Here is a 26673-nt window from a genome sequence, read left to right as displayed (position 1 = left end):
AAATTCAATTTTTGTTCACCAAAACCTTGCACCATGTGGAGGGCCTGCGCAGTCGATGTGGTTGGAGGATTTTCTCCGCCAGCCGCGATCACACGCCGGTTGCCGACGCCGGATTTTCGAATGTCGAAAGTCATGTTTCTGAAAATTATTATTGCTAATTTTTCAGGAAGACGATATACTACCCCACCTGGAGCAATAATGTGTTCAAGATGGCAATTAACGACTCGCTCGTTTCGCCGCAGCATTGGAGTTGGTGTCGTGGGTGAATTATGAAAGACAAGGAGATAATATATTGGATGGAGAAAGCCATAAGTCCACTGACTTGAACTGCAACGTTTCAAGAACGCGGCGCTATACTAAATGGTGTGAGTTGGAGTAATTTAAGGCCGGGTGAAGAAAGAGGCTTACACAGAAGCTACGGCGGAATCGACTCTGGATCGAGCCAGAGCGCTCCGAAAGGGCCAAAGTGAAGACAATCGAAGCCCTTGCAGAAGCAGGGAGAGCAGTGATGCGAGCGCAAACAACTTCAATGTAAAACTGCGTTTCGGTCTAAATGACTCAAGGCTGCAAAGTCGGGGCCTGCCGTTCTCGCTTTTTCTGTCCTATTAAGCCCGCAATGTTTAATGTGGGAGCTTATACGAATCGGTAAATTTCGGGTGCTTCGTTAGGAAAACGAAGGACTTAGGCTTAAGTTACTTGTGCATGGATACACGTACAGCACTGCGGTTACTAGTAAGGCGCTCCTTCGCGCTCTTCGGCCTCTTATTTCTTCTGTTGGTCTTAGCCTTGCCCCGCTTACCCTTCCTAAGTTACGAGTGTCTTACTTTTTTTTTCTGGTCTCGTATTTAGACATAACCATTCGTTCAAAATCACATATTCCGAAGCTTAACCTCAGAACCTTAGGCAGAAGCTGCAGATATAAAACCGGCCGCACTTACCGCTGTCTGGGACAGCAGTAGTCGAGCGGCTTCGATTCGCTCTGATCAAGGTTTGCGATAATGCGAAAGTCGTAGCTGTGCTTCCATTCTGACAACAGAGTAGTATTCTTTCACCTAATCGAAGGCTAGCTGTTTACTCAGAGGACATACGTCCCTGTGTTTGGTTTTGTGTACATGCGAAGGAGGCCGAGGTTGATGGATTAAAATGCATAAACGCTCGTGCGCTTAGATTTAGGCGCACGTTAAATAACCTCGGGTGGTCGAAATTAATCCTAAATCCCGCACTACGATGTGCCTCATCGTAGTTTTTGACGCGTAAAAGCGCAGAATCGGATCTAGGCCGAGGATGAAGTTGAGACCGCTTTCGGCGACTCTTCGGGAATTTCCTGAATAGAGCCGTCAGTGACAGGTTGCAATGACGAGAAGCTCAAATCAAAATAAAGGTCTATTCATTGATTGATTCGATGAACGAGGAAATAAGCGTACTAGCGTATTGACGTTCCTGTTTGGGCTGCCGAGCGCTCTATGGGGCTGTATGTTTGACGCCAACCAATAGCTTTACTTCAACGGCAGATGATGTGTCACTTTATCTTTTCGCTTTATTTATTTGTGTATTATTGACACTTCTATTTCGTGGCAGTATTTGCCATCCCACGACAATAAGTGGCGCTGCCATGGCACTTGCTTGCACGGTTCTTTTTATAATTTAGCCGACCGTACTTCACTGACAGGTTTTTCAAACGCCGCGTGCACTGACAACTGTGTGTATTCGCTTTTTTTTTTTCATTAATGAAAACAGCACAGTGGTGGTGTCGTGTTCACTTGACCAACCAGTTTTTTACCAATCAGTGCGTACTGTTCTCTCTTATTTATCACTGACCTTTGCTTCATGGGTAATTTTTCTAACGAAGACTTCCTTTTTTTTTCGGGTATAATGACAAGCTTGAAAGAAATGCGTATACGAACTTCATTCTGTTGCGTATACGAACAAATTCGTATATACGAAATGCGTATACGAACAGATTCGTGTTTTGCCCAGTCGAGACATACCTGCAAGACTCCCTGACATTCCCGCAGCTTTAAAAGAGTACGCACGTTCAACATTCAGGCCACATATGCGCACGGAACCCTTGCCCCACGACTTTCCGCTGTCGCGGTCTCGCTCGAATTCCTTTGCTGCCATGACCACCGGTTCAAGGGCGGGCGTTTTTCATTGCACAGCTGAAGTCGCCTCACTTGCGGCACGCTACATGGTACGACGACAGGATGATGAGCTGTAGTGGGCACTTTCATTCGCATCGTTCGCATGAAAGGCTACGGCCACACTCACGCATGTCTTTTCGCCTCCTCGAGGTCGTCGCCAAGTGATTGTCAATGCAAAATTCCGAGGCGCCTTACCTGCTATATAGATAGAAATCAATACATTTTCGTGAAAATGGTGGCGCTTCTTGTTAGGCCTAGCATATAGCAAGGCTGAATTCGAATTCAAATGCATGGAAGTGGATGGCGCATGGGCGCTGCCATGTTATTGCGGTGTGTAGCTATATACTCACGCCATTCAAATCCTGCAGCGCTAAATTCACTGCATTGCGCCTGCCTCGTGTTCTCTCCGAGAACCAAGCGAGCTCCGGAACGTTGCGTCCGCAACCTAGGCACCACCTTCTTCATTTCTTCTCTATGTCAAGCCTCGGAACCCCTGAATAAGTGGAGATGGTCTAACTGAGCTCGCCGTCTAAACCCACAGCCATTCCGATTGATGTGGCTTTCCAGCCTGAAAAAAAAAAGAAGACAAAAAAAGTTGTCGCAGTTTCACCTGGAAGGTGAAGCATCAATTGCGATAGCAAATTTGTAGAGAGCTATACGGAGTAATGATATTAACTTTATCAGCTGTATAAACTTGGACATGCAGCAGCACCGGCAACACGCAGAACTGTTGTCGACGCCGTTGGCGATTTGCCCGCGTTCGCACAAAATGCGTGCGGCGTTGGTGACTGTTGCCGGAGCCTCTGATATAAATAGGCACTTGGTGCCGCAGCTAAACGTCGCCTCCCTTCCCTCCCCCTCCCCCCGCGGCCTTTCGTGCGTCAGAAGAAGGCGCGTTTGCTCTACATATATGGTGATTGTAAAGAAGGAAAGAGACGCCTACTTCTGCAGCCCTTAAGGGAGCACGGCACAGAACGCGCGTTTGTTCTCCGCCGTGCGTTCACTCCTCGTGAAAGCGCGCGTCCCTCGCGCCCTTTCACTCGCACATACAGCGTTCGGCGGCGCGCGGCGACGATTTCATCTCCATTGACGTCATACGGAACCTCACGGCGACGGCGACGGCGACGCCGACGGCAGAAATCTGCTTTTGAGTGTCCATATAATTGCTATCGCAATAAAAATTAAAGCATTAAAACCATCTGGACTGTTACAGTTAAATCGGAAAATTTGCTTCGTCATGAACGTTACCGTGGTAAGTTGAACGTTACCGTTGCCGTGGCCGGTGCATAGCCAACTAGGATGGGCGTGCGCTTCCAAGTTCATAGCTAGTCCCGAAGACGTGACGTGGTCCGTGTGGTTTCCCTGAAAGGCAAGGCGGTAATGCGGTCCGCAAGTGCTTGTAAATGCCTTCGTGACATCTCGGGGCCAGTGTAGATGACGTCTTGGAAGAACCAAAGGGATATTCTTGAGAGTAAGCCACACATTACATGTAAAAATGCTTAGTTGTAGCGCTGCCAGTGTTCTCCCGACTCTTTCATACCGAACAAAACTTGAATGAAACCACGTCATGACATCCTTAAACAGCAATTCACCATACCTAATTCAGTATGAGTATTCTTCAGCATCTTTTTTTTTTAAGTTATGAAATTACTTCATATTTGACTTAGATTGAAGCGCACTGGGCGGACGCGTATCTGTACAGACAACAATGGCGATAGACTTTTGAGGGGTTAAAGTCTGGGCGCTCCTGTTATGATGAATGTCACGTCTTGCTACTGTTGCGCATGCGCGAGAAATACTGTAACATCTTTAAAACGTTTTTTTTTTTGTCCAATAAAAATCATTTGAGATTCAAGCGCTGTCCTGTCTACTTCCTGTCTGTGTCCGTGTCTTCAGTACGCTTTAATCTAGTCAAATATACGAACGTCGACCAACTAGCCCAGCTCGCCATCTTGTTGTAAGAAATTAGTCTCTGCGATACACAAGATACTCAGAAAGCACCTCGGGTTATTTATTTATTTATTTATTTATTTATTTATTTATTTATTTATTTATTTATTTATTTATTTATTTATTTATTTATTTATTTATTTATTTATTTATTTATTTATTTATTTATTTAGAGTAGATGCAGAATCCATCGATAAAACAACTTCGATATTATCCTGCGGAATTTCCTGTAGCAGCCCAATACAAAAGCAGAAAAAGTTATGACGGAGATAAGTCTCCTTGTCGAAACGTCGACTCCGCACAGAAGCTCCCTTAGTTCGCCCATTGGTCATCAAATTATTCAAGCTGCAGCGGCATTCCCGAGCGATCGCATTTGGCGATATCACTCTCAGGGGATGCTTACTGGCTAAGTCAACGAGCATAACTCTTGTCGCTCCAGTGAGGCGTCGCACCAGAGACCACATCACTCAAAAGTGAAAGCGTCACCGGAACGGACCAAATCGATAACGCGACCTCGGTATTCGGCAAATAAAGGGGATATAAAAAAAATTAAGCAAGTGTTACACGTTTGTAAAACGTAAAGGTGAAAGCCTGATTGTACTCTTGGCACATTTCTTGCCACGCTTAAGATACGTTTATGAAGAGTTGTGGCAACTGTGTGCCAAGTGTGCAGTCATCAGGCTTTCGCCTTTACGTTTGATAAACATTTTGTACCATCTCCGTTGAAGGTTCGTCCATCGGAGCGCAGGACAGATCTTACCGAAATCGCCGCACCTGGTGGGGGGGGGGGGGGGGGGGGGGGGGGAGGGCGGTAGCAGAGCCAGGACACAATGCTGGCATGATGATCGGCATCGAGCCAGCTGTGGAAGAAGACGACAACAACCGCGCGAGCAGTGGCACGAGCGCGTCTCTGTGACGTGTGCAATCACGCACGCACAAGACACACCTTTAGTAAGCCAGAACCGTGGAGCAGCTATGGCTTCAGGGAAGCGTGTTCGTGTCGCGCCCCGGAGGCCCGTCATCGATTCCCACCCAAACCTAAACGTACGAAATTGTCTTTTCAAAGCCACTAATTCGTTTTGCTTACGGGAATCCTCCCTGAGAAATGTGACGTCAGTCCGAGCATTTGTTGACGTGACTTCACTCTTTGCGGCGTCGACCATTTTTCGTAATGGCGCAGTTTCGCCAAGGTCACCACCGAGGGCACCACAAACATAGACCCTTAAGGCTTTCACCTTAATAAGGGTGTATACCACGCCATCATAATCGCTACTGAAGTGCGCCTATCGTTGCATTATAACTAGGACAAAAATTCATACCGCCTCTTCACTTCTGGTCGAAGCTCTCTAAAACGACCAGCCGCCGATGCCATAAGTAAGCTTCCTTACCGTTTGTTTAGGACTCCTTCGATGAACTGACTGACTGAGTGGATTGGTTGAATGACTGATTGACTGATTCCTCCCCAACGTTAAATTGTTAAATGGCTCGATGATCATACTAGCTAACACGGTACATTTCAGTATGAATCAGTTAGCTACCAAACGTGTTGCAGTCACTTTAAAAATTAAAGGAAAGGCACAATATATGTACTGCATTCCTCAAAGTTTGGCGGAATAGAATGCAGAAAACGGTCCTCTAGTATTCGCAAGATTTCACATACATCTCCACTTGTCAGAGAGTCACTCTAAGCAACAGAAAAAGAGAGGAAAAAAATTGTGCAGAACCGTCGACAATGATTGTGAATGTAAGCGAAAAATCGAGCGATTCTACAAACCTATTCCCTTTATTAAGGAGCGATGGGCTTGAATACGTATATTTATTGCAGCGAGAATATTTAGGTATTGTTTGTCTGATTGCTTAGTTTTACAAAGAACCGAGCCGTTAACAATCCGTAGCCGTAGTATAGGTGGCTACACATATAAGCCGACTTGTCATACGTGTGTCGTGGAAGGCGACTGCCGTCCTCCTCTCCCGCTGCTAGAGCCCTCTCCCGCAACCACCACACGGGGAGACGGAGGTGGGAGGAGAGCGGCTGTCCTTCCTGAGCGCTCCACCGCAGCATCTAAACCTTCAGACGCCCTAAAGCTCTTTCGCGAGAGCACGTGCCTCCAAAAGACATTCGGCGATGAACTCGGTTGCGCGAAAGCACGTGCGTGCTTTCCATAGGCGCCTTTGTATCGGCGGTGAAAGTCCGACAACCACGAAAACGGGCGAAAGAGCCCTAACAAGCTCTAAACACCAGTTAAAAAATTCCCCTGTATTGTGCTCCGCTTCCAACCGCCCGTGGGTAGTACGCGAAGCATTCAATAGTTCCAACAGGCTTCTTTTCTTTTTAGATTCTTTCCGTTTGCCTGCATGAATGAAAGCAAATGGTTTATTTAAGTGGGATGTTAATGCTGTTAACGGAAATTGCGGAAAATTTTGAATTTCGCGCAGTATAGGACCTAAGGCACCCGCGTAGCGCCCATCTGTGTCATCATAATACATCGTGTGAACCATAGCATGTGCTCAGATAAGGGCAGGATAAAAGTTCCACGCACAGCTCTACAACTTTAATAACGACTTTCATAGCCTCTAGCAGAAGGCAGCAAATATAGATACGTGGACAGTAAACATCATAAGCACTCTGCTATAAGATATGCTATACACATATCATTTAACGAGCGTACAGTGGAATGTATTGTTTTCTATGTACCGCAAAATTTCCGTTTGTAGCGGTATTTTTCTTTTCATTCTTTCTTTTTTCTCTTTTTTTTGTGCGAGAGCCTTACGTTGCTTTCATAGCACACCCTTAAGGTCTCGAGTTTTTATCTAGGCAGTGAATAGGGCGCGCCCTACTTCGTTACACTGCTATAAAGTTCGTAACAGATAGAGAAGCCGCCTTCTTTTATTTTTGCCGCGTGATTACGTGTTCGCTTTCTCCTTAAACTTATACGTTCCACGCGCCATCGCGACGTTTTTTGTCTGACATATCACCGACGACACAAAGCTATTATTCTTTTCCTATAGCACCGACTAGAGTAATCACAACTACGTCTTCCTCCACCGGGCACAGTATACGGACTTGCGGCTGCTGCGGCGGCCGCTTGCTTCATCAACGTCATTAGGGAGCGCGCGAATAGCGTTGAGGCGGAGATAACAGACGGAAGGGCCGCAGCTCCGCGCGATTGCACCTCCCTCTATCGGTTTCTGTGGCCGCAGCCGTTGGCGTTTTCTCATTGTCTTCCGGTTAAACCTTTTATTTGCGTCTATCGCTCTTTTGTCTTCCTTGGCGAGCCTGACCGCCGGGCTAGACTCGCCTGCTTGTTATCACTCCTAGACGGCGGCGCATTCCTTTCTTCCTGCCGGCGGCCCCATCGTGCCGCGCGGGGCGATATTTGTCGGCCGTCGTCTGTCCGGGCATCGCAACACGAGTGGACACCGTCCGAACAAATTGTGCCGGCACGCCACCTCCTTTGTTCTCGGCGCTGCTGTATCTCGCGCGTCGTTTCCGTTTATCTCTGACGGTAGCCGGTGTGTAGGAGGAGGGCGTAGTGGGCAAAAAAAGACGAGGGATGGCAGGAGCGGGAGAAGGCAGGGGAGGAGGTGCTCTCTAGCAAGAGATATCGCCGTTAAAACGGAAAACAATGGCAGTCCTGACTCACAGCACGCGTGGAAACGTTTGGCACACCACAGCTCAACCTCCCCCTCCTGCCATTTCCACCTCAGCCCACCACGTTTCTTGCGTTGGTTGGCGTAATTTCCACCCTTCAACTGCGTGACTGCTTGCAGCTGTTTCTCCGTGCATTGTTTCTTTTTCTTTTTTCCCCTTTGGTAAACGAGATTTTTGGATCATATGCATGCTTGACCCGCTATTCGGGTGCGCTTCCTTCATGCATATCGTCTGTTCTCCGTACGTATGCATTTCTGTATGTATGTATGTATGTATGTATGTATGTATGTATGTATGTATGTATGTATGTATGTATGTATGTATGTATGTATGTATGTATGTATGTATGTATGTATGTATGTATGTATGTATGTATGTATGTATGTATGTATGTATGTATGTGTATGTATGTATGTGTGTGTATGTAGGTGTGTATGTACGAATGTATGTTCTCTCTGTGTGTGTGTGCGCGCGTGCGTGCGTTGTTCACCATTGTATGAACATCTATGCGCGGAAACTTTCCGGCAGCTCCAAATGCGGTGTTTTATGTGTCGCACTTGTTGTATCTTGTTGAGTCATATTGTTATTCAGGACTCAGATAGCTTTGTCCAGCGTCCGTACCTTGCTATCTCTCTGATGCTCGCGCACATTTTCGGCTGAAAAAAAAAAGCCAGAATACCAAAACGAGAAAAAAAAAAGAACATTTTTCAGTTATCGCGTTTTTGGAAGCTTTAAGTTGCTTATTTTATCTACGTGCACAAGCTATATTCGAAATTCACTGCGGTGGCTCTGCGTCTACGGCGTTCTGCTGCTGATCCCGAGGTCGCTGGTTCGATTCCTGGTGAACTCCCGGTGGAACAAGTTGGACGGACGCCACGCTGACGCACCGATCCCGCGCGCCCTCAATTTTGGCTGCTTCCGCTGTATCCTTTGTTCGCTTGCACCTGTAGTAGATGTATGCATGATATTGCACGCGTCGAATTTTGCTTTGCATCCGCAAGCGCAACAGTGGGCCGCCAAGTTCGAAAAGAACAAGTGCTCCGGATTCTTCACCCTGCGCGTGCCATGCCGTAGTGCGGTGGTAGGCATGCTAGCTGTTTGTCCATGTTCGTTCAGTCGTCTCTGATTTTTTTTTCCTTCGCGCTTCAAGTCTACTGGTGGTGAAACACTAACTAACCAGCTCTCAAACCTTGTTTGTTCTCGGCAAAGAAACCCTGTGGACGCCCATTCAACTTCGATGGACAGCGCGGCAGCTTGAAGATTCATACATGCGTGCTCGACCGCACTGGCATCTTAGAGAAGGAAGAAAAACAGCATTTCGTGTTCGCGAGGCGCTCTCGCTAGACTCGACCTTTCCAGCCATGTGGCGTGACGCACGCGAAGACAGAAACAGCCGCAAAGAGCGTCGGGTCAAGGAAGCGAAGTAGATGGAGGTGAGTCTCCGACCGGGCGTCCGAGAAAAAAAAAATGAAAATAAAGCGGATAGGTAAGTCGTGGGTAGCGCACGCAAGCGTCGTGTATTGAAAACGATGCGAAGCAGGCCTTATACAGGAAATATAGGGCGAACGCTCTCATAGTTTGGAGAGTTCCAGTATATTGCGTGCGTGCTGAGCTCCCACACCGGAATAAAACTGCGGCTTTATATAGCGCGCATTAGCGGATGCTGTCAATGGCGAGATTTGTTACACACACAGTGCGCGAAAGGCCCTCGTGCTCTGTTCTTGAGAGCGTGCGAATGTTCTATAGCTATACTTCCTCATGCACTGAAGCCGGATTACCGACCGTATATATACTATATATGTAAGCGGTTTGAAGAATGGAACTCTGTTCATCACGGCAGGTTAAAAGTATGCATATGTTCTTTCTAACTCTGAGTGCACGGTGATGCACGCCAAGGTAACGCCCCAAAATGAGAATCACTTATAAAGATGATGACGTCTAAAACGTGTTGCGTACATCTCAAGATATCTTGATTGGACTTGGGCTGCAAAATTTATTTATATCTGCCAAGTGTTTCAAAAAAAAAAGAAGGCAAGAGGAAACCGACTTTATTAGTGGTCAGATGGAGGCCCTAAAGATATTCATCGAAGAATTTCAAGATATAACTCTGGGCCCGAATTCACAAAACCTTCTTACGCTAGAATTCTTCGTAAGAAAAAATAATCTCAGCCAACCTGGATGCAAGACATATTATTATCTAAGGCGGCCAGCCAATGGCAAAGAGCATTTACGAAATAAAAACTTTGTGAATCTGGCCCTTGTATCTTTGCCGAGACGCGAGTATGTCGTCATCACAGTGGGTTGGCTATCTGATTTTTGATGCTTATGATAGCAATGATTTTCGCTGAGCGAATTCTCGAAGCGGCTCGTATTCTGCATACGAAATCTCACGCGAAACGGTCGATGTTGTTCTCGTAGATCACGTAGTTTTGAGAATTCTGGAGTGGAGTTCCTGTTCGTGGCCACAATAAAGCCCAAAGAAAAAAAAATCAAGATCCTTCACGTCGGCGGCTGCTGCTGCCGTATGTGTTTTCAGTGACGCTAAAGGTGCGAGTAATGCATTTAAACTATGTCTTGCACCGTCACGATTACCTGGCTCCTGAAGGAGCCTCAATGGAAGTCGCGGCATCCTCAAACGCACGCATTCCATGAGCTGCGCTGTTTTCGCTGGGACAAGTTTGGATCAATCTGACGGCTTCAAGCTAAAAAAAAAATGTCCTGGGTGGAGTTGACCAGTCTGCTGCTCTCACTACTTTCTCCTATCATCGCTGAAGCATGTAAATATATAGGCTGGTAATCGTCTCAGTTGAAGCCCACGTAATCAGCACGACGTCTCAAAAGAGACGTCGTGCAGTAGAGACGTCGAACAGCAAAACAGACGTCAAAGAGCACGTCAAAACAGACGTCAAAAGAGACGTCGAACAGCAAAGCGTACAGCCTTAATTTACAATGTTCCTCTCATTTCACGTGTGTTTCTGTCATAAGTGGAAAACGTTTTCGCAAATATTTCCCGCTTGCCTAAACGAAACGGAGTTTCACATACTGTCGCAAAATAAAAGGAACGGTGTTTCATCTATTGGAACTTTTCATATTTAAATTCACATAACAATAGATATGAAGAAGTTTGTCCCAATGAAATAGGCACTGTTATGTTCCAATGAAATAGACAACTGAAACTGTCTTTAAGTATGTGGGACGTTGTTCCAAATGTTTAACCGTGTTTCTCAATACAGGCGTCTAGAAGAATGTTCTAGATTAACAGTTACAGGAGGTACGTGCAACGCTTTTCCGGATAACAGTGATTATGTTATTAGAACTTACTTTCCCACATTCATTCTTTTTTTTTCGGTGATCAGTTTCGCTCGAAGGACGAAGCCGTGAAATCGTGAGCAAGGTGTTGTTATGTAACAGTGTATATCGTAGCGCTCATCGCTGCTCAGACGGTGGCTGTGTTCCAATACTCGCCTTAGACGGCAAAGTAGACGGCTAAGCGGACAGCGGCCATCTTAAGTCTCGTTCCATTTCTCACGAAGACGTCAAAGTAGGCAGCCTCGCGAAGACAGCATCGAAGTCAAGAACGATGCAGGCTACTTTCCTGTCTAAACAAGATGGCGACTGTGCAAGATGCTTGGAAACTCGACGGGAAGGTCGTCTGCGCACACGGAAACGTAGACACGCTTTTCTATATCCTTAATGTAAGTCACATCGTGTTTTTCATAGGTTCGCAGGCGAAGATACTTAGCATAAAAAAATAATGCGTGCTTTTCTCAACTTTCTTTTTGTCGTCGCGAGGTGACGTCACGTTGAAGAAGCGCCTTCCAGACGGCTCGAAACGCGTTCCCTTACCTGGCCTCGAAGCTGTGTCGGCTGTCTCCTTAGCTGTCTACGTAGACTCTCACCGAAGCTGGCCAGGATTCGAACACACCCGGTATTCAAAGAATTGGTGGTGTCCAAGTCTACGCATAATAGGGTGGTACCCTGTGGATTTACAATGCGGATCTTATTGCTTGCTAGCAATAGGCTGTGCTTGTCGCTAGCAACCAGCGAATGGCTGTGCTTCTGCTGGTTGAATGCGGCGAAAGCGATTTCGGGAGCCCTAAACCTGTCATAGACGTCGCGTTTTGGACACCACCTATACGCAGGGGCAACACTGTTGGCGGGGTGCTGTTAGGCGTCTCACAACGCTGGCGTGATGGGGATCGTCACCACGTGCTTTGCAAGGAGTCGCACCTCCTCAATGGTGCCCAAGATGAGACAGAAGAAAGAAATCACCAGCCCTCTCCCTGTCGAGAAAATGGAGGTGAGCGAAGCTCGTCGTGTGCGTACCTGACCTACTACTTTTCCTTCCCATTCGTACTATTTGTCGTTCCGTTTCCTAATACATTTCCTTCTCTTTCGTGCAACTTTTCCTTCCGTTACGTTGTACGATTCTCTGCTCGGCGCTGTTGTCGCTTGCGTTCGATGTCTCGAGTTTGCTCGGCGGCGTGGTTAGCAGCCTTCGCCCGCAATTGCTGCTTGCGATTCTCCGAAATTAAATTGCTTTAAAACTAAATCTGCCCGCCACGTAAGACAATGAATGGTTCATACCACCTTAATCAATGGCTCATGCCCCCGTAAATGCGGCCTCCCCATTGCGACGACAGAAGAGAAGTCAACGCTGGAATGATGAGTGGCAATGGCGTCAGCTGTGGCAGAAGATGATGACGACGAACGTGAGAGCAGTGGCACGAACACGAGCACAACGCGAGGGGTGCCAACGAGCCAGCTGCGGAAGAAGACGACGATGCTCGAGCCAATGCTGATGAAGATAACGCGTACGCGTACACCGACCCCGGCACAAGTGAGCCTATAAAGCTTGGCTTAAAATCCTCAGCGTTTGTAGCATGACGTGTACTGTCCGTTCTGCTATGGACTACAGTTTGCTACGGACACAGCTGCACAGCAGAAACGCAGAAACACTCGTATTTGTGCGCACGACGCTGGTGCCAGCAATGGGAGGCAGAACGCTGCTCGCGCTTCGCAGCCGAGTCGATTTAGCGAAGAAATATCGGAATACGTCACCGACGTCCAATCCTGCGAACAATTTGATGTTGCTCAAGAGCCACGTCGATTGAAGAAAATGGACCCAGGAAATGCTCACGAGATATTTTAACGGCGTAGCTGTTTAAGCTCGAGGTTCGGCTACAAATCGTTCGCAGAAACTCCACCGAGCTTTGACGTCACTGCGTCGCCTAGCAACCACTTGACACAGCTCCAGCTGGCTCGCGCTGCGCCTAGCTCTGACGTCACTATGCGTCGCCTAGCAACCACCTGGCATGTCTGCGCCCGGCCGCGCCACGCTGCACCGCCGCTTCCCGTACATCGCCAAGCTTCCACAGCCATGTAGGCGGAGAAAAAAAAAAGGCATGACGTCACTGCGCGCCGCTTCGTTCGCGGCGTTTGTACAAAGCTCCGTGAAGCCACGACGGCCGCACATTGCCTAGTGTATCTGCGCCGAGCACATCGTTTGCGCCGCCTAAAACATGGGTCGGCCGAAGAAGTACGTAACCCCAGAGGAAGAAGATGCTCGACGGGAAGTCCGTCGCACCGCTGCTCGTGAACGAATGCAACGGCTGCGATCACACCCGGAATACCGTGCTGGTGAATATTCGCCAAAGCGACCGCTAAGAACGAGTGCAAAACTCGGTAAAATCGTAGCATAACATAGTAATACATAGCAAAAACTTAGCAAAACTTCGCAAACCTTGGTCGACCCCCAGCTATGCTATTTCTTCAGCCTTGCAACACTAGTGCAAGCAGCTTACCACGACGGGAGGTAACTCTCATTTGTCGCCTATGGCTTAGAGTAACTTTTACTAACGCGTACTCCTACCTTATCGGAATGGTCACAAGTTCAGATTGTGAAACTTGCGGATGCAAAGAAATGATAGCACATCTTCTGTGTGATTGTCGTCGTTTTAGTGTACAAAGGAAAGTCCTCAGCACCACGCTCGACAAGATAGACAGCCGTCCCCTTACGGAAGCCAGAATTCTTGGTCCCTGGTCCCAGCCGACGTCGGCACGAACTGCTTTAAAAGCGCTAGTACGCTTTAAAAAAAAGAGGACTTATTGAAAAATTATAAATGTGTGAACTGATGCGTTTCTGATTCTTTTTCTTTTCCTTTCTTTTTTTAATCTCTTGTTTTCTAAGAAAATTTTTTCTGCCCTTACCCCATCTCCCTGTGCAGAGTAGCCAACTGGTCACTTAACCTGGTTAACCTCTCTGCCTTTCAACTCTTATTTTCCTTCCTTCCTTCCTTCCTGCCCTCATTTTTTTTCCTTCTTTCTTTTTATAATATGCAGCCGCGAAAATTACTAGAATAGAGTTTTCGCGAAAATTAGATGCAGCCCAGGGTTCTCGTCCCTGAGCTTTTGTCCGGAGCTGTCATCCAGTTCTATAGCAGCCTGTTGCTGGACTTAACGTCGTGGGTTCTATTCACAGCTGCTGCAGCCCCACTCCAATTGTACAGCACAACTAAAGACTACTAGCGCGCTGCAAGCTAGCACCGGAACCAATTTTTGCCGTTCTCGCTTGACGACTTATCTTCCAACGCTCGGCACTTTAGGTTCAGCGTACTAGAAGCAGTACCTATGTTACGAGGGAGACTGTTATGAACGACTCCGAATTAAATTTCGCCCCTTCCAGTTCTGCAATACGCACCAAAATTTTAGAACTGCCTCATAATCAGAACTGGTTTTGGCACGTAAAACCCCAGAAAGACGAAGAAAGTTGAGCTCGTTGGTATTGATTTATCTTGAAAGAAGGGATAGCGTGCGAACATGGATGCAAGAGAAGAGAACCAGACAACAAAAACGCCAAAATTTTTGTTGTCTGGTTCTCTTCTCTTGCGTCCATGTTCGCACGCTATCCCTTCTTTCAAGATGAATCAATACCAACGAGCTCAACTTTCTTCGTCTTTCTGGGGTTTTACGTGCCAAAACCAGTTCTGATTATGAGGCAGTTCTAAAATTTTGGTGCGTATTGCAGAACTGGAAGGGGCGAAATTTAATTCGGAGTCGTTCATAACAGTCTCCCTCGTAACATAGGTACTGCTTCTGTACGCTGAACCTAAAGTGCCGAGCGTTGGAAGATAAGTCGTCAAGCAAGAACGGCAAAAATTGGTTCCGGTGCTAGCTTGCAGCGCGCTAGTAAGCGGCCTATAGCTGCATTGATAGGAGTGGCATGCAGAACAGCTCGTTTGCATAATTTAAATGTATATTAAGGACGCCGTGATGGTAGAACGAATTAAAGGATCCCCACTACAGCGCCGCTTCATAACCCAGGTGTTTCTTCGGGATAGTAAACCCAGTCAATGAAATAATTAATTAATGAGCCAATCAATCAACAGTCAATAATTTGCTGAGTTGGTCGGAGCCGCCGCCGCTCCGAGCTCGTCCGCTACATGAGGTAAACGTTGTTGTGGTCGCCTCGGCGGCAGCCTGAACCACATCAATCAATCAATCAATCAATCAATCAATCAATCAGCTTTTTGTGCCATTCTGCCCTTGCTGCTCCATCGCCGTTGTCCTTATCGGACGAGAATACAGCGCCAACGCTGTCTCCTCCTCACAACTTCCTAAAGGGCACATGCCTGCTTTTGAAATGAAGTTCATAACATTACCACCCGCAACACAGCCGGATTATGCTTTTCGAAGACGCAAGGCAGGGAATTCCCAACGTGCACAATTATGGTCCGTTTATTATTTTTTACGGACGCGCGCACTCTAACGACTCGGGAGCGCAACTTTACGGTCATTATCCTTTAGCGTAATACCATTACCGTCGTAGCCAACGCACCAGCGCCAGCGCTTATCACTATACGGTGTTCATATACGGAGGATTTCAGGTTTGAAAGCAAACCAATAGCGCACAGGCGAGAATCGTGGAAACCCTTCCAGATCACCGGCACAATCGAGGACTCTCTTCTTCAGTATCTCTTCTTTTTTTTTTTGTCGCTTTAATTCGCGCAGCGCTGTCTTTTTTATTACTTTTTTTCCCTCTCTCTCGACGGGAGCCGACACACATTAGCCCGCGATCGGTGGGCATTATCGTGAAAAATGGCCGCACTCCAAGACAGCCGCGCCGCCTCGCGGCTTGCCCGCTAGCACCCATTGTGGAGTGAAGCCGCGGGAAGTCAGTAGTGGCAAGGATATACCGCGAAACATCTTTGATGACCAAAGAAGGGCCCTGCCGTGTTTCAAAACGAAAAAAAAAAGTTGGTGGTAAAGAAGAGCGGCACTCTGCGCCGGTCAAGAAACATTGCTACCGCTGAATATCACGCGTGTAGAATACAAAGAATCGTACAAACAAACAAAACGCAAAAAAAAGAGAAAGCCGAGTAAAAGTGTACAGCGAACAAGAGCCGACGAAAGCAGATATGTGTATTCGCAAGTCGGGTCGAAGCGACGACCCGAAGCAAAGAGAAACGTTGCGCTACCATACTAAGCGAACGTTAATGAGCGCTCCGTGGGCCAATATCGTATCCGGTTACTCAGTCACGGAACATTTGCCGGATCGAGCCCACACTGTCGGAGATGATTAAAGGCAAACAAAAAAGAAACTGGCCTGCAAGTTCAAAAATGAAAGGTAAAAAAAATAAAGATTGATATGTGCGAGGAAGTTTATGAGCGAGTGAGATCGCGAAGCGGGCCAGTCAGACCAAACCGCGCGCGATAGAATCGCCGGGCCGCGGTGTAACATGGCGGTGGCTTTTGAACAACGTCGCGAACTTGGTTGGGAGGGTTCGGTTGTGGTGGGGTTGGGGTGGGGAGGCAATCAAGGCTGATGGACTCAATCCATTATGCATCCCTTCATTGGCGGAAACAAAAGGACCCGACGGCCGCCTCCTCCATCCATTGAAAACGGCCGAGCGAGGCGCGCTTTGAACTTCGGCAGCCAAAGCCGAAGCCCAGGCCGCGAGCAGCCCTGCAGTGCAGCTTCATCCTGAAATGAGTTCCGAGCGCGACTGTGAGATCAGCGGTGGATTACTTTATTATGCTTTCTTCTTTTTGTTTTTGGGTGTGTGTGTGTGTGAGTGTGTAAAGAAAGTGAAAAAAAAATATTGAGCAGGAAGATGCGTGCACTCATGAACAGAAGCGTTCTGAACTGTTATAGAGTTTGTCGCGGTATGATCAACTTTGTTTCAGAATTTTTTTTTTATTCCACCATTCGAATTGCTGGCGATCCACGTACGTGGAAAGGCGTAAATGATGGAATATACTTACAATAAGGGTCATAACATTTTTTTTTATAAACGAGATCGTAAAAACAATCTACTTCCTTGTTTCGGACGTCGTCACGGATTTGCAAGTATTTTGCGTTTCTGACGCACTGCTTTTTGTGCTGGAGCGGCTTGATTTCGCGCTGGAAAGTTGGCGCAATGAAAGCGGCCGTAATGAAAGCGCCACTTTACTCATTTTAAATTTCGCCACTAAGAGAATAAAATGAAAAAAGATGGTTGACAGTGAAGCTAGAATTATTTTATTGTTGGTTATGTGAGAGAGGCTTAACAGTTTAATCTGGCTTCGAAAGCTGTGTGTGGAAGAACTGCTTATGTTTCGAAACACAACACACCGACATTTGTTTTCTTCATCGCGTCGACGCCACAATTTTTTTTAATACAATGGGTACCATTCATTCAAACATTCAAGAAAACCAAGCAAACCAGGAGTACGATTAAATATTGCGGGAGTTTAATGTCTCAAAACTGCAAATATGCCGCAGTCGAGGTCTCTGGAGTAATTTATGGCCACCTGAGGTTCTTTAACGCGCATTCAGAACACAGTGCTTAGGCGTTTCATTGCGATCAATTATGCCGACTCTCGAGGCGCGTTCGCATGCACCGTCGGCGCCGCCGCTGTCGTGTTCGCACAGTAGCTATGCGCATGCGCACATCTGTGGCCCTCATCACCGCTCCTCTCTGGAATTTATGCAAGAGACAGAGCTTCACAATTATGTGTAACATTTCTTTTTGGTGCCGTAAGGCAAACTAGCGCAATAAAAAAAGAAAAACAAAAAATATCACGCGTGGTGTCTTGAAGGTCTCCACAGATGCGCAGTGCATTTGGCTGCTAAAGCGACCAAGCCAAGCGGATACGCTATCTCGATCCGCTCAATTGGCTCTGCCGGAGGCCAGTCTGCTGGTTTCCGCTGCTGGCATCAGCATTGTGCGCGCACACGTTTGCGTTCCTGCTGAGCATTGAGGCATCAGTCTCTCGTTTCCTGGTGTCCTCGCCTTTTCTGCGCTGCTGCTTTATTGTCGAACCAACTAGCCCATCGACTCGTGCTTGCTGGGTAGGATACCACACCGTAGTGCATGCCCTAGTCTGAGCGGAACAGATAGTATAAACGTCAAGCAAAATCTATCTAATCATTCCTTTTGGCGCGGACGAATGCCGGAAGTTTTTTTTTTTTCTCTCTCTCATTTCGTGCAGCGTCGAGCTTCGACGCCATATACAACGCCGCTGGTGGCGCTCCTCCCCAAGCAAGTGTAGGAAGGCTACATGCAAGCTAAAACAGAGCTTGCATGTATAGGCCCCCTAAGCCAGCGTAGCAGCGTTCTCCTTCGGCCCAACGTTACATTTTGATGCCGCTTTCAATGCTTCGGCTTCAGGCGAAATTTGTGGTTCGCCGCAATTTGTGGTTCGTGGTGCGCATCAAGAAACCACCAAGAAAGAAAATAAACTTTCTTGCCGAGGCGGGATTCGAAGCCGCTACCCCCGGTCCCAAAGCGAGCGTCGTAACCCCTAGGCTATACAGCCACGGTTGCAGAGCATGCATTTATGCGAACCATATGATTGCGTTCGAGCGTCGTCGTCGTCGTCTTCGTCCACAGCTGGCGCGTTCGTACGCTTGTGCTCTGCCAGGTGAAGAGGTTTTGCGCGTGATGAGAGCGAGAGAGAGACACATTCACGGAGCGGGTATCCAGGGACGGTATTCTGTAAGAGCCTACAGGCCATCGCCTTCATCACCGGCCTCCTCCATGATCGGATGCTACTTCACCTTCTCTTCCCTTCCTCACATCTTTATCTCCCACTTCCCCTTCCCCTGACGCTGCGCGTGCTCCCTATTGGGCAGCAGAAATAGGCGTCATTTTTATTGCGATAGCAATTATATGGACACTCCAAAGCAGATTTCTGCCGTCGGCGTCGCCGTCACCGTCGCCGTCGCCGTGAAGTTCCGTATGACGTCAATGGAGATGAAATCGTCGCCGCGCGCCGCCGAACGCTGTATGTGCGAGTTAAAGGGCGCGGGGGACGCGCGCTTTCACGGGGAGTGAACGCACGGCGGAGAATAAACGCGCGTTCTGTGCCGTGCTCCCTTAAGGGCTGCAGAAGTAGGCGTCTCTTTCTTCCTTTACCATCACCATATATGTAGAGCAAACGCGCCTTCTTCTGACGCACGAAAGGCCTTGGGGGGGAGCGGGAGGGAAGGGAGGCGACGTTTTTATATGAAGTGCGAAGGTGGTAAAGACTTCCGACGCTGCTCGACGAGTGTCCCATTCTGATCTCGTCAAAAACCTCCGAGCCGCCCCCAAAGGCGCCGGCAACAGTCACCAAAGCCGTGCGCGTTTTGTGCGAACGCGGGCAAAAAGCCGACGGCGTCGACAACAGTTCTGTGTGTTGCCGGTGCTGCTTCATGTCCAAGTTTGTACAACTGATAAAACTACTATCCTAACTCCCTATAGCCAACGCCACCTTGACTAGGACTAGGTGGTGTTGGTATAGCTCTCTACAAATTTGCTATCGCAATTGATGCTTCGCCTTTCGGGTGAAACTGCGACAACGTTTTCTTAATAAACCACTACTACTAAGAGTCCACTTAGTCGACTGTTCATTTCGGCTGTCGCTGATTGGCTGCTGCTTGACGTGCAGGAAGGTGCCAGCCAGTCTCCTTCCTGCACGTCAAGCAGCAGCCAATCAGCGACAGCCTAAATAGGCAGTCCACTAAGTAGACTCTTACAGAATACCTCCCCAGGACCGCGGTGTCGGCATTGGAACGCGATGTCGGTGTTGCAAGCTGCGCTATGCAACGCGCAGTGACGGCCGTAAGTCCGAGACGCGCGAACAGAAATAATCATCATGAGTAGTAAGATGAAAAGTTCGCGCGCACTTAAAAAAATGCTGGGCTACGATTGCCCAGCTTCGCTGTTTCAAGCGTTGCGCGGCCGAGTGCAAGGTTTTTTTTTTTTTTCATTTTTTCTTCATTAGAATATGGCCGCCGTGGCAGGGATTCCAAGCCTTGGCCTCGTGCTCAGCTTCAAGATGTCATAGCCACTGAACCATCACAGCGGTTTAATGAGTGCGATTAAGCGTTACTGTGTGTCTACAGAGGGGTCCACTGTTAAAGACAACACGAGTGCAGAGCATGTCCTGATTTTCCTCTCTCGCAAGAGCGCAATCGCCTACATTTGCAGCAGATAAGTTGTGTGATTGGTAGCTACGGTTCATTTCGGCACATATGTACAGTGCACTGACATTGTTTCTGCGCACGCGTGCAGCTATACAGGGCACCAGCAACGTGTGAGGCGCACATTTGAGTGCTCGCTTTAACAGTGGAGTGCACTGTACATAGCATGTTTGCTAGCGTGACCTTTGGCTTTAACCTTCTGAGACCCCGTGTCCACATCCGTGGGCATAGGCGTTCATCCCTTTCAAATGTACACAGTAAGGAATCACCTGTAGAGTCTGTCGCTTCATTATCACCACTTTCTACACTCAACTGACCACGTCCTAAAATCCTGACCGGCACTTCCACGCCCGCCTGCTCTTCTTCGTCGCTTGACGCGGAAGGCTCGTAACCATACGCGGTAATATTTCCTGCCAAGTTCGAATGGTCCTCGTCTTCAGACATGTACTCATCGCTGGGAGAGGCACCAGAACTCGAATCCATGCTCGCGATGGCGGCGTCGGCGCGCTTCGAATGACCGCGGCCGGCCGGCTGGCTATCCGTCGAGAGTGTCGTGACGTCACGCCTTCCCACTCCCGCGGGTCGGGCGGCGAGGCGCGCGCTCACAAAAACGCCAAAAATAAAGCAATCGGCTCAAAAATAAGCTAAGTGGCTACTTCATTTCGGTGTAATCACACAGTGAGGATTCATTTTCGGCATGTTCGTAAAATTTTCAGATTTCGTGACCGTATCCCTTTAATGTCCTCCAGGTACATTTTTAATGCAAATAGATTGCGCAACTATTTACGGTGAAGAATCGACACAAAGGCTATTTCGTTACATTTATACGTGCTTAGGTTAACTAAAGAGTTCTTACTTTAAGAAAACTCAGAAGGTGGTTACTGCACATTGCTGGATCTATTTAATCAAGCGATGTGTTGTTCATTTTTCTTTCTTTTTTTTTCAGGTTTGCAAGATACTGCTTGGTAATAAGAACTGACGGTAAAAGCCATTCTGTCGCTAGTATTTTTATTCTGTTTCTGGAGTATAATATTTGTTCCGGCCTATCTACAAACTTCAGCCATGCGTCGTGTTGCAATTTTTTTTAAAACCTCCTTGTGTTGCCTCTTTCATGTCCTTACTGTAAATTTAAGCTGTACGCTACAGCAACCGTTAACCAAAAATTTGTCGATGTTCTATGACGATTTCTGTTGTGCATAGCGGAGCCACAGGCCAGCGGACTGAAATTTAGAAAAACAAATTAAAGAACTACACAGCTGTAGTGTGGTAGCAGTTTATTAATCCGGATTTTATGACGTCAACATCAAGAAAATTGCGAACGTCTGTTTACAGCAGCTCACGTGTTTCGCGAGTTTACTGTCTCATTAATATTCGTGTGCATCCGCACAGAAATGACAGACTTCGATTATTGTGGCACTTCTTCTATTACCGAAAAAAATGTATCGTGTTCTGCAAAGCAACAGCGTTGTGAAATGAGCAAAAGTTTTATACGCCAAGCATGTCGGCTAACGTTAAATGGTCGTGTTTATTTATGGGTTCAAATAGCTGTTGAACCATACTGTACCTCAGTAGTCTCACTACTATATAATCGTCTCAAGATGATGAAAATACGAGATCTGCGTCCGGCTTTAGTAAACATGTATGATTGCTTGTTCAGAATGGAAGCAATACAGAATTGGAAGATTAATTTCTTGCGATTTATTTTCATATTACCGGCGTAGCATATTCCGATTGCCCCGAGGCAAAGGTGTTGCGCTACTAGCACGGTCTCGGGTGTTTGCAATTTACGTATTATTCAATATGATCACGTATTCCTAAACCGTCGCGCGCAATCGTCTTAGCAACGAATTTTAAAAAAGCGTCTGATGCCACTACCACGAACCATAGGCAATTTTACGTTATGCTGCGAAATAACTGAATGTCTATAGCGACAGCTCGTTCCTGCGTCTTCAACAGATGCCACGGAGGTTACCCCCTATAGCCTACTCTACGCCTACTCCGTCGATACGCCTACTCTGTCCATTACTGCGTTCTTTTAGAGTTTTTCGACCTCACAGGAATTTCAGGTTTGGCAACCTGGCGATCAGGCAACGCCTTCCGGCTGATGTAGTCCTCGGACAACCCTTGATGTCGATGGCCTTCAGGTTCTTGAGGTTGCAGGCGATCGCCTTTATGCCGTTGTCGCTGATTTCGTGGCAGCGCGAGATCTTCAGTGTGCTCAGACTGCCCAGGCTGCGCGCGATGCGTGCCACGCCCTTGTCGCCAACCATGCAGCCGCTCAGGTTCAGGCTCCGCAACTTCTGCATGCCCTGCACAGTACGCGTATAGTTTGGTAAACGTAAAGGATGGCGAACGTCTGGTACGCTGTGCATATCCCATTCTCTTGTTTCTTTTACTGTGAAGCTAGCTGTTAAGGGAGCGTTCCGCAGTTGTTTTCGGGCGACAGCGGAGTCGATGTCAAATGTAAACGCAACGCAAAGTGTACCGGTGCCCTGAATTTGTTTTAAAACGCAATAATAAATTATGATGGTGTAAAAGTTACCCTGCGTATATCTCGTTCGAATAGACTAAGTGTCTTGAGTGTTTTAGTTTTAACAAGTTATTCCGGCTCCAAGTTGGAGGTCAGCTAGGATACTGTACGGCTGCTGCGGTAAAATTACACTGACTTCTTATTTTGTAACCTGTGGGAGCTGTCACTATAAGAACAGCCATTATCATCGATATTATCAGTGTCGATATTTACCTGCAGCTTTTTTGTTGTTTTCTGGTGTTTCCTTTTCGCTTGAGGTTGTCGGATTCTTTTTAATCATCTAAAATTCTCGAATGCCGACATAAGAACTCTGAGGTTGTTGATAGGCACACTAAGCGTTTCACGTTGACAGAAAAAAAAAGATTGCGGCAGAAGCCATGTTATCATGAATGTCGACTTTAATGCGATTTGAGTTCTAGTGCGATTGAAGTTTCATTTCGAAGAATGAATCCATGTGATCTCATCGTGGTCGCCGCGGTAACATGACTTTGGGGACAGGACGCAAAGACGCCCCTTTACCACAGTCCCTCATTACGTCATTCATCACAGCGAACTCTTCAGGCCTTTGGAACAATTCAAGCCGATGTTTATTATAACATTCCAAGGCATACTGCGGTGCAAACAAACCATTGAGAGAGTGTCTGAGAGAGAGACAGATGTTTTTATTGAAATCTTAGAGAGCCTTGACCGGAGTCATCCGTAGGTGGAGGATTGGGGGTGATGAGTTTACAAGTATAAGGGGCAACCATTTAAAACGTCTTGTTTTGATGCGGACCGGTATTCGAGGAAGTATTAAGAGAGTTTGTTTGTAAATACGTTCGCGATTAATGCACTGTGGTACTAAGCACGCCCGCTTGTGTATACCTATAATGTCACACCAGTTTTATTCCCTCTCGATAAGCCTCTTTGTTGTCTCGTTTCTGGTGTAGCGCGAGAGAGTGTTCGCGATATCAGACTTCGAATGATTCGACAACGTAGCAGTAGTCACTGCCTGTCTGCCTTTCCTGCTAGCTAGCGCACCGTCACACCAATTGAACAATATATATATATATATATATATATATATATATATATATATATATATATATATATATATATATAATTTGGCTGCATGCAACGGTTGAGTATCTGCCATATACGAGCGTAGTGCTTTTCACATAACGCGTACAGTTGTTACTGGCTCCAACCACAGGACAGGAAGAATCCTATATAGATTTGCGTGACGCCATGCATATCACAGGCTTCACGACGTTATAGAGAAGAGCGAAAGCGGTATTCACCTGTGCTATGTAGCGGGCGCCAGCATCGTTTATGGCCGTGAAACTGACGTCCAGTTCCAGGATATTCGACTGCGTTTTGCCGGGTGCCATGTAGGACATTGCCTTGTTCCTTAACTTGCTACAGCCCTTCAGGTTCACCACCTCTAGACTAGATATGCGTGACAAGTGCTTCAGGGCAATGTTCGTCAGGCCCATGCAGAGTCTCATGTGAACAGCACGCAACCTGCGCAGATGCGCTGACACGACAGCGATGCCTTCTTTGGTGACGAGATCGCACTCGGATATGTTTAGCACCCTGAGGTCGGTCAACTTCTGCGCCAACGTGGAGATGCCGACGTCCGTCACGGGACAGGCAGTGATGTTGAGCGTCCTCAGCGCGAGCAGGCCCGAACCACGCGAGATGTTCGAAATGGCATCGTCGTCGATGTGGTTACAGTAAGCGATGTCGAGGCTAGTGAGCGAGAACCGGCCGACGGCGAGGTGATGAACGGTGAGTCCCGTCAAGTCCTCGCAGCCGGTCAGGGCCAGGTCCTTGAGGGACATCATCTTTCCCACGTGCTCAAATCCCGCATCCGTAACACCGAGGCACATGCTGAGGTCCAAGCGCAACAGGTGAAGCAAGCCCAAGCTGATGGACTCCAGACCGGCGTCGGAAACGAGCGCGCAGTCCTCGAGGCCGAGATGCGTCAGCGCTTTCGCGCCAAGCGTAGCCGACAGCACCCCATCCTCGCAGAATCCCGCCAGCTGCTGCAGGCCCGCGCTGGACACTTCGCATTCTTTGATGTCGAGCACCCTGAGCCTGGGCAGCCTGGCAGCGATGAAGCCCATGCTGGAATCGGTAATGTGGTCGCAGGCGATCAAGTACAGCTCCTCGAGGTTGGGGAGCTGGTTGGTGAGACACTCTATCGCCGAGTCGTCGATCTGCGGGCACCAGCTCAGGTTCAGAATGGCGAGCGATTCGCACACCCGCGGTTCGAACGCCCCAATGACGACGCTGTTGTTCACGCTAAAGTTGTCGGACAAATCGAGCGACTTTATGTGCGGCAGCGCCCGGACCAGCTGCGCCACCTGATCGCCCTTGAAGCCGAGGACCTTCACGCGTCGTATGCCTCGTCGAGCGACGCAGTCCAGAACCGAGGTGCTGCACTCGGAAAGCCTCAGCCGCGCCTCTACATCCACCCAGATGCAGCGCTCGTCGGCGATGGCCTTCCAGGCGGTGCACACTTGCGCCATACGGCCCCGGTTTTGTACGTCGAGGTAACCGAAGATCAGCCGAATCACCTCAGGGTTCAGAATTTCGATGCCTAGCTCGTCCGAGCAAGGAGGCTGAGGGCCGGACGCCACCGTCGCCGCCGGTTCTGCGTCTGCTGACGTACTGCTAACGGCGGTGTCTGGAGAAGGCGAAGAGCAATGCCGCTGCTCTTCCGCCTGTTCGGTGTCCGCCCGGCAACCATCAGCGACCCATGCCGCCGGCTGGCTTTCCATGGCTGATCGGCTGTCATCTCAATACAGCCCACGGCGCTGGCGAGACGCCTGCGACGGCCATAGCTTGGCCTGCCGCTTGTGGATGACGATGTTGATGATGGTCAACGTCATGATGATTGTTATCGCGATAGCCACGGCGAAAGTAGCGCATACCCACGATCCACCGTGATGATGTTGTTGTTGCCTCAAGACATGGCTCGTACCCACAAGGGGGATTGGCCACACTGGGTTTATTGAAAAGTGCATCTAACAAAATACCAAACGGGGGTGAAGGCAAACATTCAAAACGAAGCATTAGCCAACTAAATGCTAATAGAAATTTCTAGACGGCCTATACATAAATTTAGGATAAAATGTAAATAAAGCGTTCCACAGTCGGTAGCCTATCAGCGAAACTTTCCTGACGCTGTTTATGTTGCCTCACCTAAATGACAACTATTTCGACGGCAAATTAGCCGAGGAATATGCTGATGGTGATGATCGATTCCCTGTGCTCTGGAATCGCCAAATGATTAAGCATTTTCTCCTTATTTTACTAAAGCGGTGACACATCTCCACAATAGGGGATTAACAACTTACATGATGATGATGATGATGATGATGATGATGATGATGATGATCTCAAACCATAGCCCGTACCCGCTAAGGGGCATTGGGTAAGAATCGAGGGGCGCAGGCCAAATGCATTAGGATTTTTAACATTGAAGCTCAAGGTTAGCAACTTCGTAAATCATCGCAGCACACACACATAATGTTTTTCAGTATTGCCTGTTAGGTCGTCTAAAGCGGGCAAATATTTAGTTCATATCTTACGTAAAGTTGTTGAGTTGTCTACGTGCAAATGACCTATTCACAAAGTATTGGCATATACAGGGCGTATATAATACCTCAACTTTGCCATATCTAGATGTTCCCTTAGACGCAATTTACCTATTGCTGATTCACAGAGCACAATAAACTTAATGCCTGCTTTTTTTTTCTTTGTGTGTGTGTGTGTGTGTGTGTGTGTGTGTGTGTGTGTGTGTGTGTGTGTGTGTGTGTGTGTGTGTGTGTGTGTGTGTGTGTGTGTGTGTGTGTGGTGTGTGGTGTGTGTGTGGGCGTGCGTGCGTGCGTGCGTACGTGTTTCTTTATTTCAAGCTCCTCTTTTTTCTAAAATAACTACGACCTAAATAAATATCTGCTCCACA

The 26673-nt window shown here is 47.8% G+C and overlaps 3 protein-coding genes across 4 annotated transcripts in view; 1 reads left to right on the top strand and 2 right to left on the bottom strand.

The window, feature by feature from the left end:
• Positions 1 to 26673, top strand: part of LOC119455526 (uncharacterized) — a 582670-nt gene that overhangs the window by 102899 nt on the left and 453098 nt on the right. The gene's annotated exons all lie outside the window — the stretch shown is intronic.
• LOC119456696 (histone-lysine N-methyltransferase 2D-like) overlaps positions 1 to 26673 on the bottom strand; it is a 292817-nt gene that overhangs the window by 102955 nt on the left and 163189 nt on the right. The window lies entirely within an intron of this gene.
• Positions 22201 to 25490, bottom strand: LOC119456698 (F-box/LRR-repeat protein 14). Its single transcript, XM_037718523.2, has 2 exons — positions 24002 to 25490; positions 22201 to 22500 (listed from the first exon to the last, which is right to left on the bottom strand). The coding sequence occupies exons 1-2, from the start codon at positions 25484 to 25486 to the stop codon at positions 22243 to 22245; spliced, it is 1743 nt and encodes a 580-aa protein (XP_037574451.1). The 5' UTR covers positions 25487 to 25490; the 3' UTR covers positions 22201 to 22242.

The sequence above is a fragment of the Dermacentor silvarum genome, chromosome 6, assembly GCF_013339745.2.
Source record: "Dermacentor silvarum isolate Dsil-2018 chromosome 6, BIME_Dsil_1.4, whole genome shotgun sequence".
In the NCBI taxonomy this organism is placed as follows: domain Eukaryota; kingdom Metazoa; phylum Arthropoda; class Arachnida; order Ixodida; family Ixodidae; genus Dermacentor; species Dermacentor silvarum.
Note: the sequence above shows the minus strand (reverse complement) of the source record. Positions and strands in the feature narration are given on the sequence as shown.

Bases quoted from the DNA above. Each gene is read 5' to 3' on its own strand.
- LOC119456698 (XM_037718523.2), bottom strand. From the start codon at position 25,486: ATGGAAAGCCAGCCGGCGGCATGGGTCGCTGATGGTTGCCGGGCGGAC. The intron at 22,501-24,001 runs GTGAATACCGCT...CGTACTGTGCAG, and splicing joins GCGCCCGCTACATAGCACAG to GGCATGCAGAAGTTGCGGAG.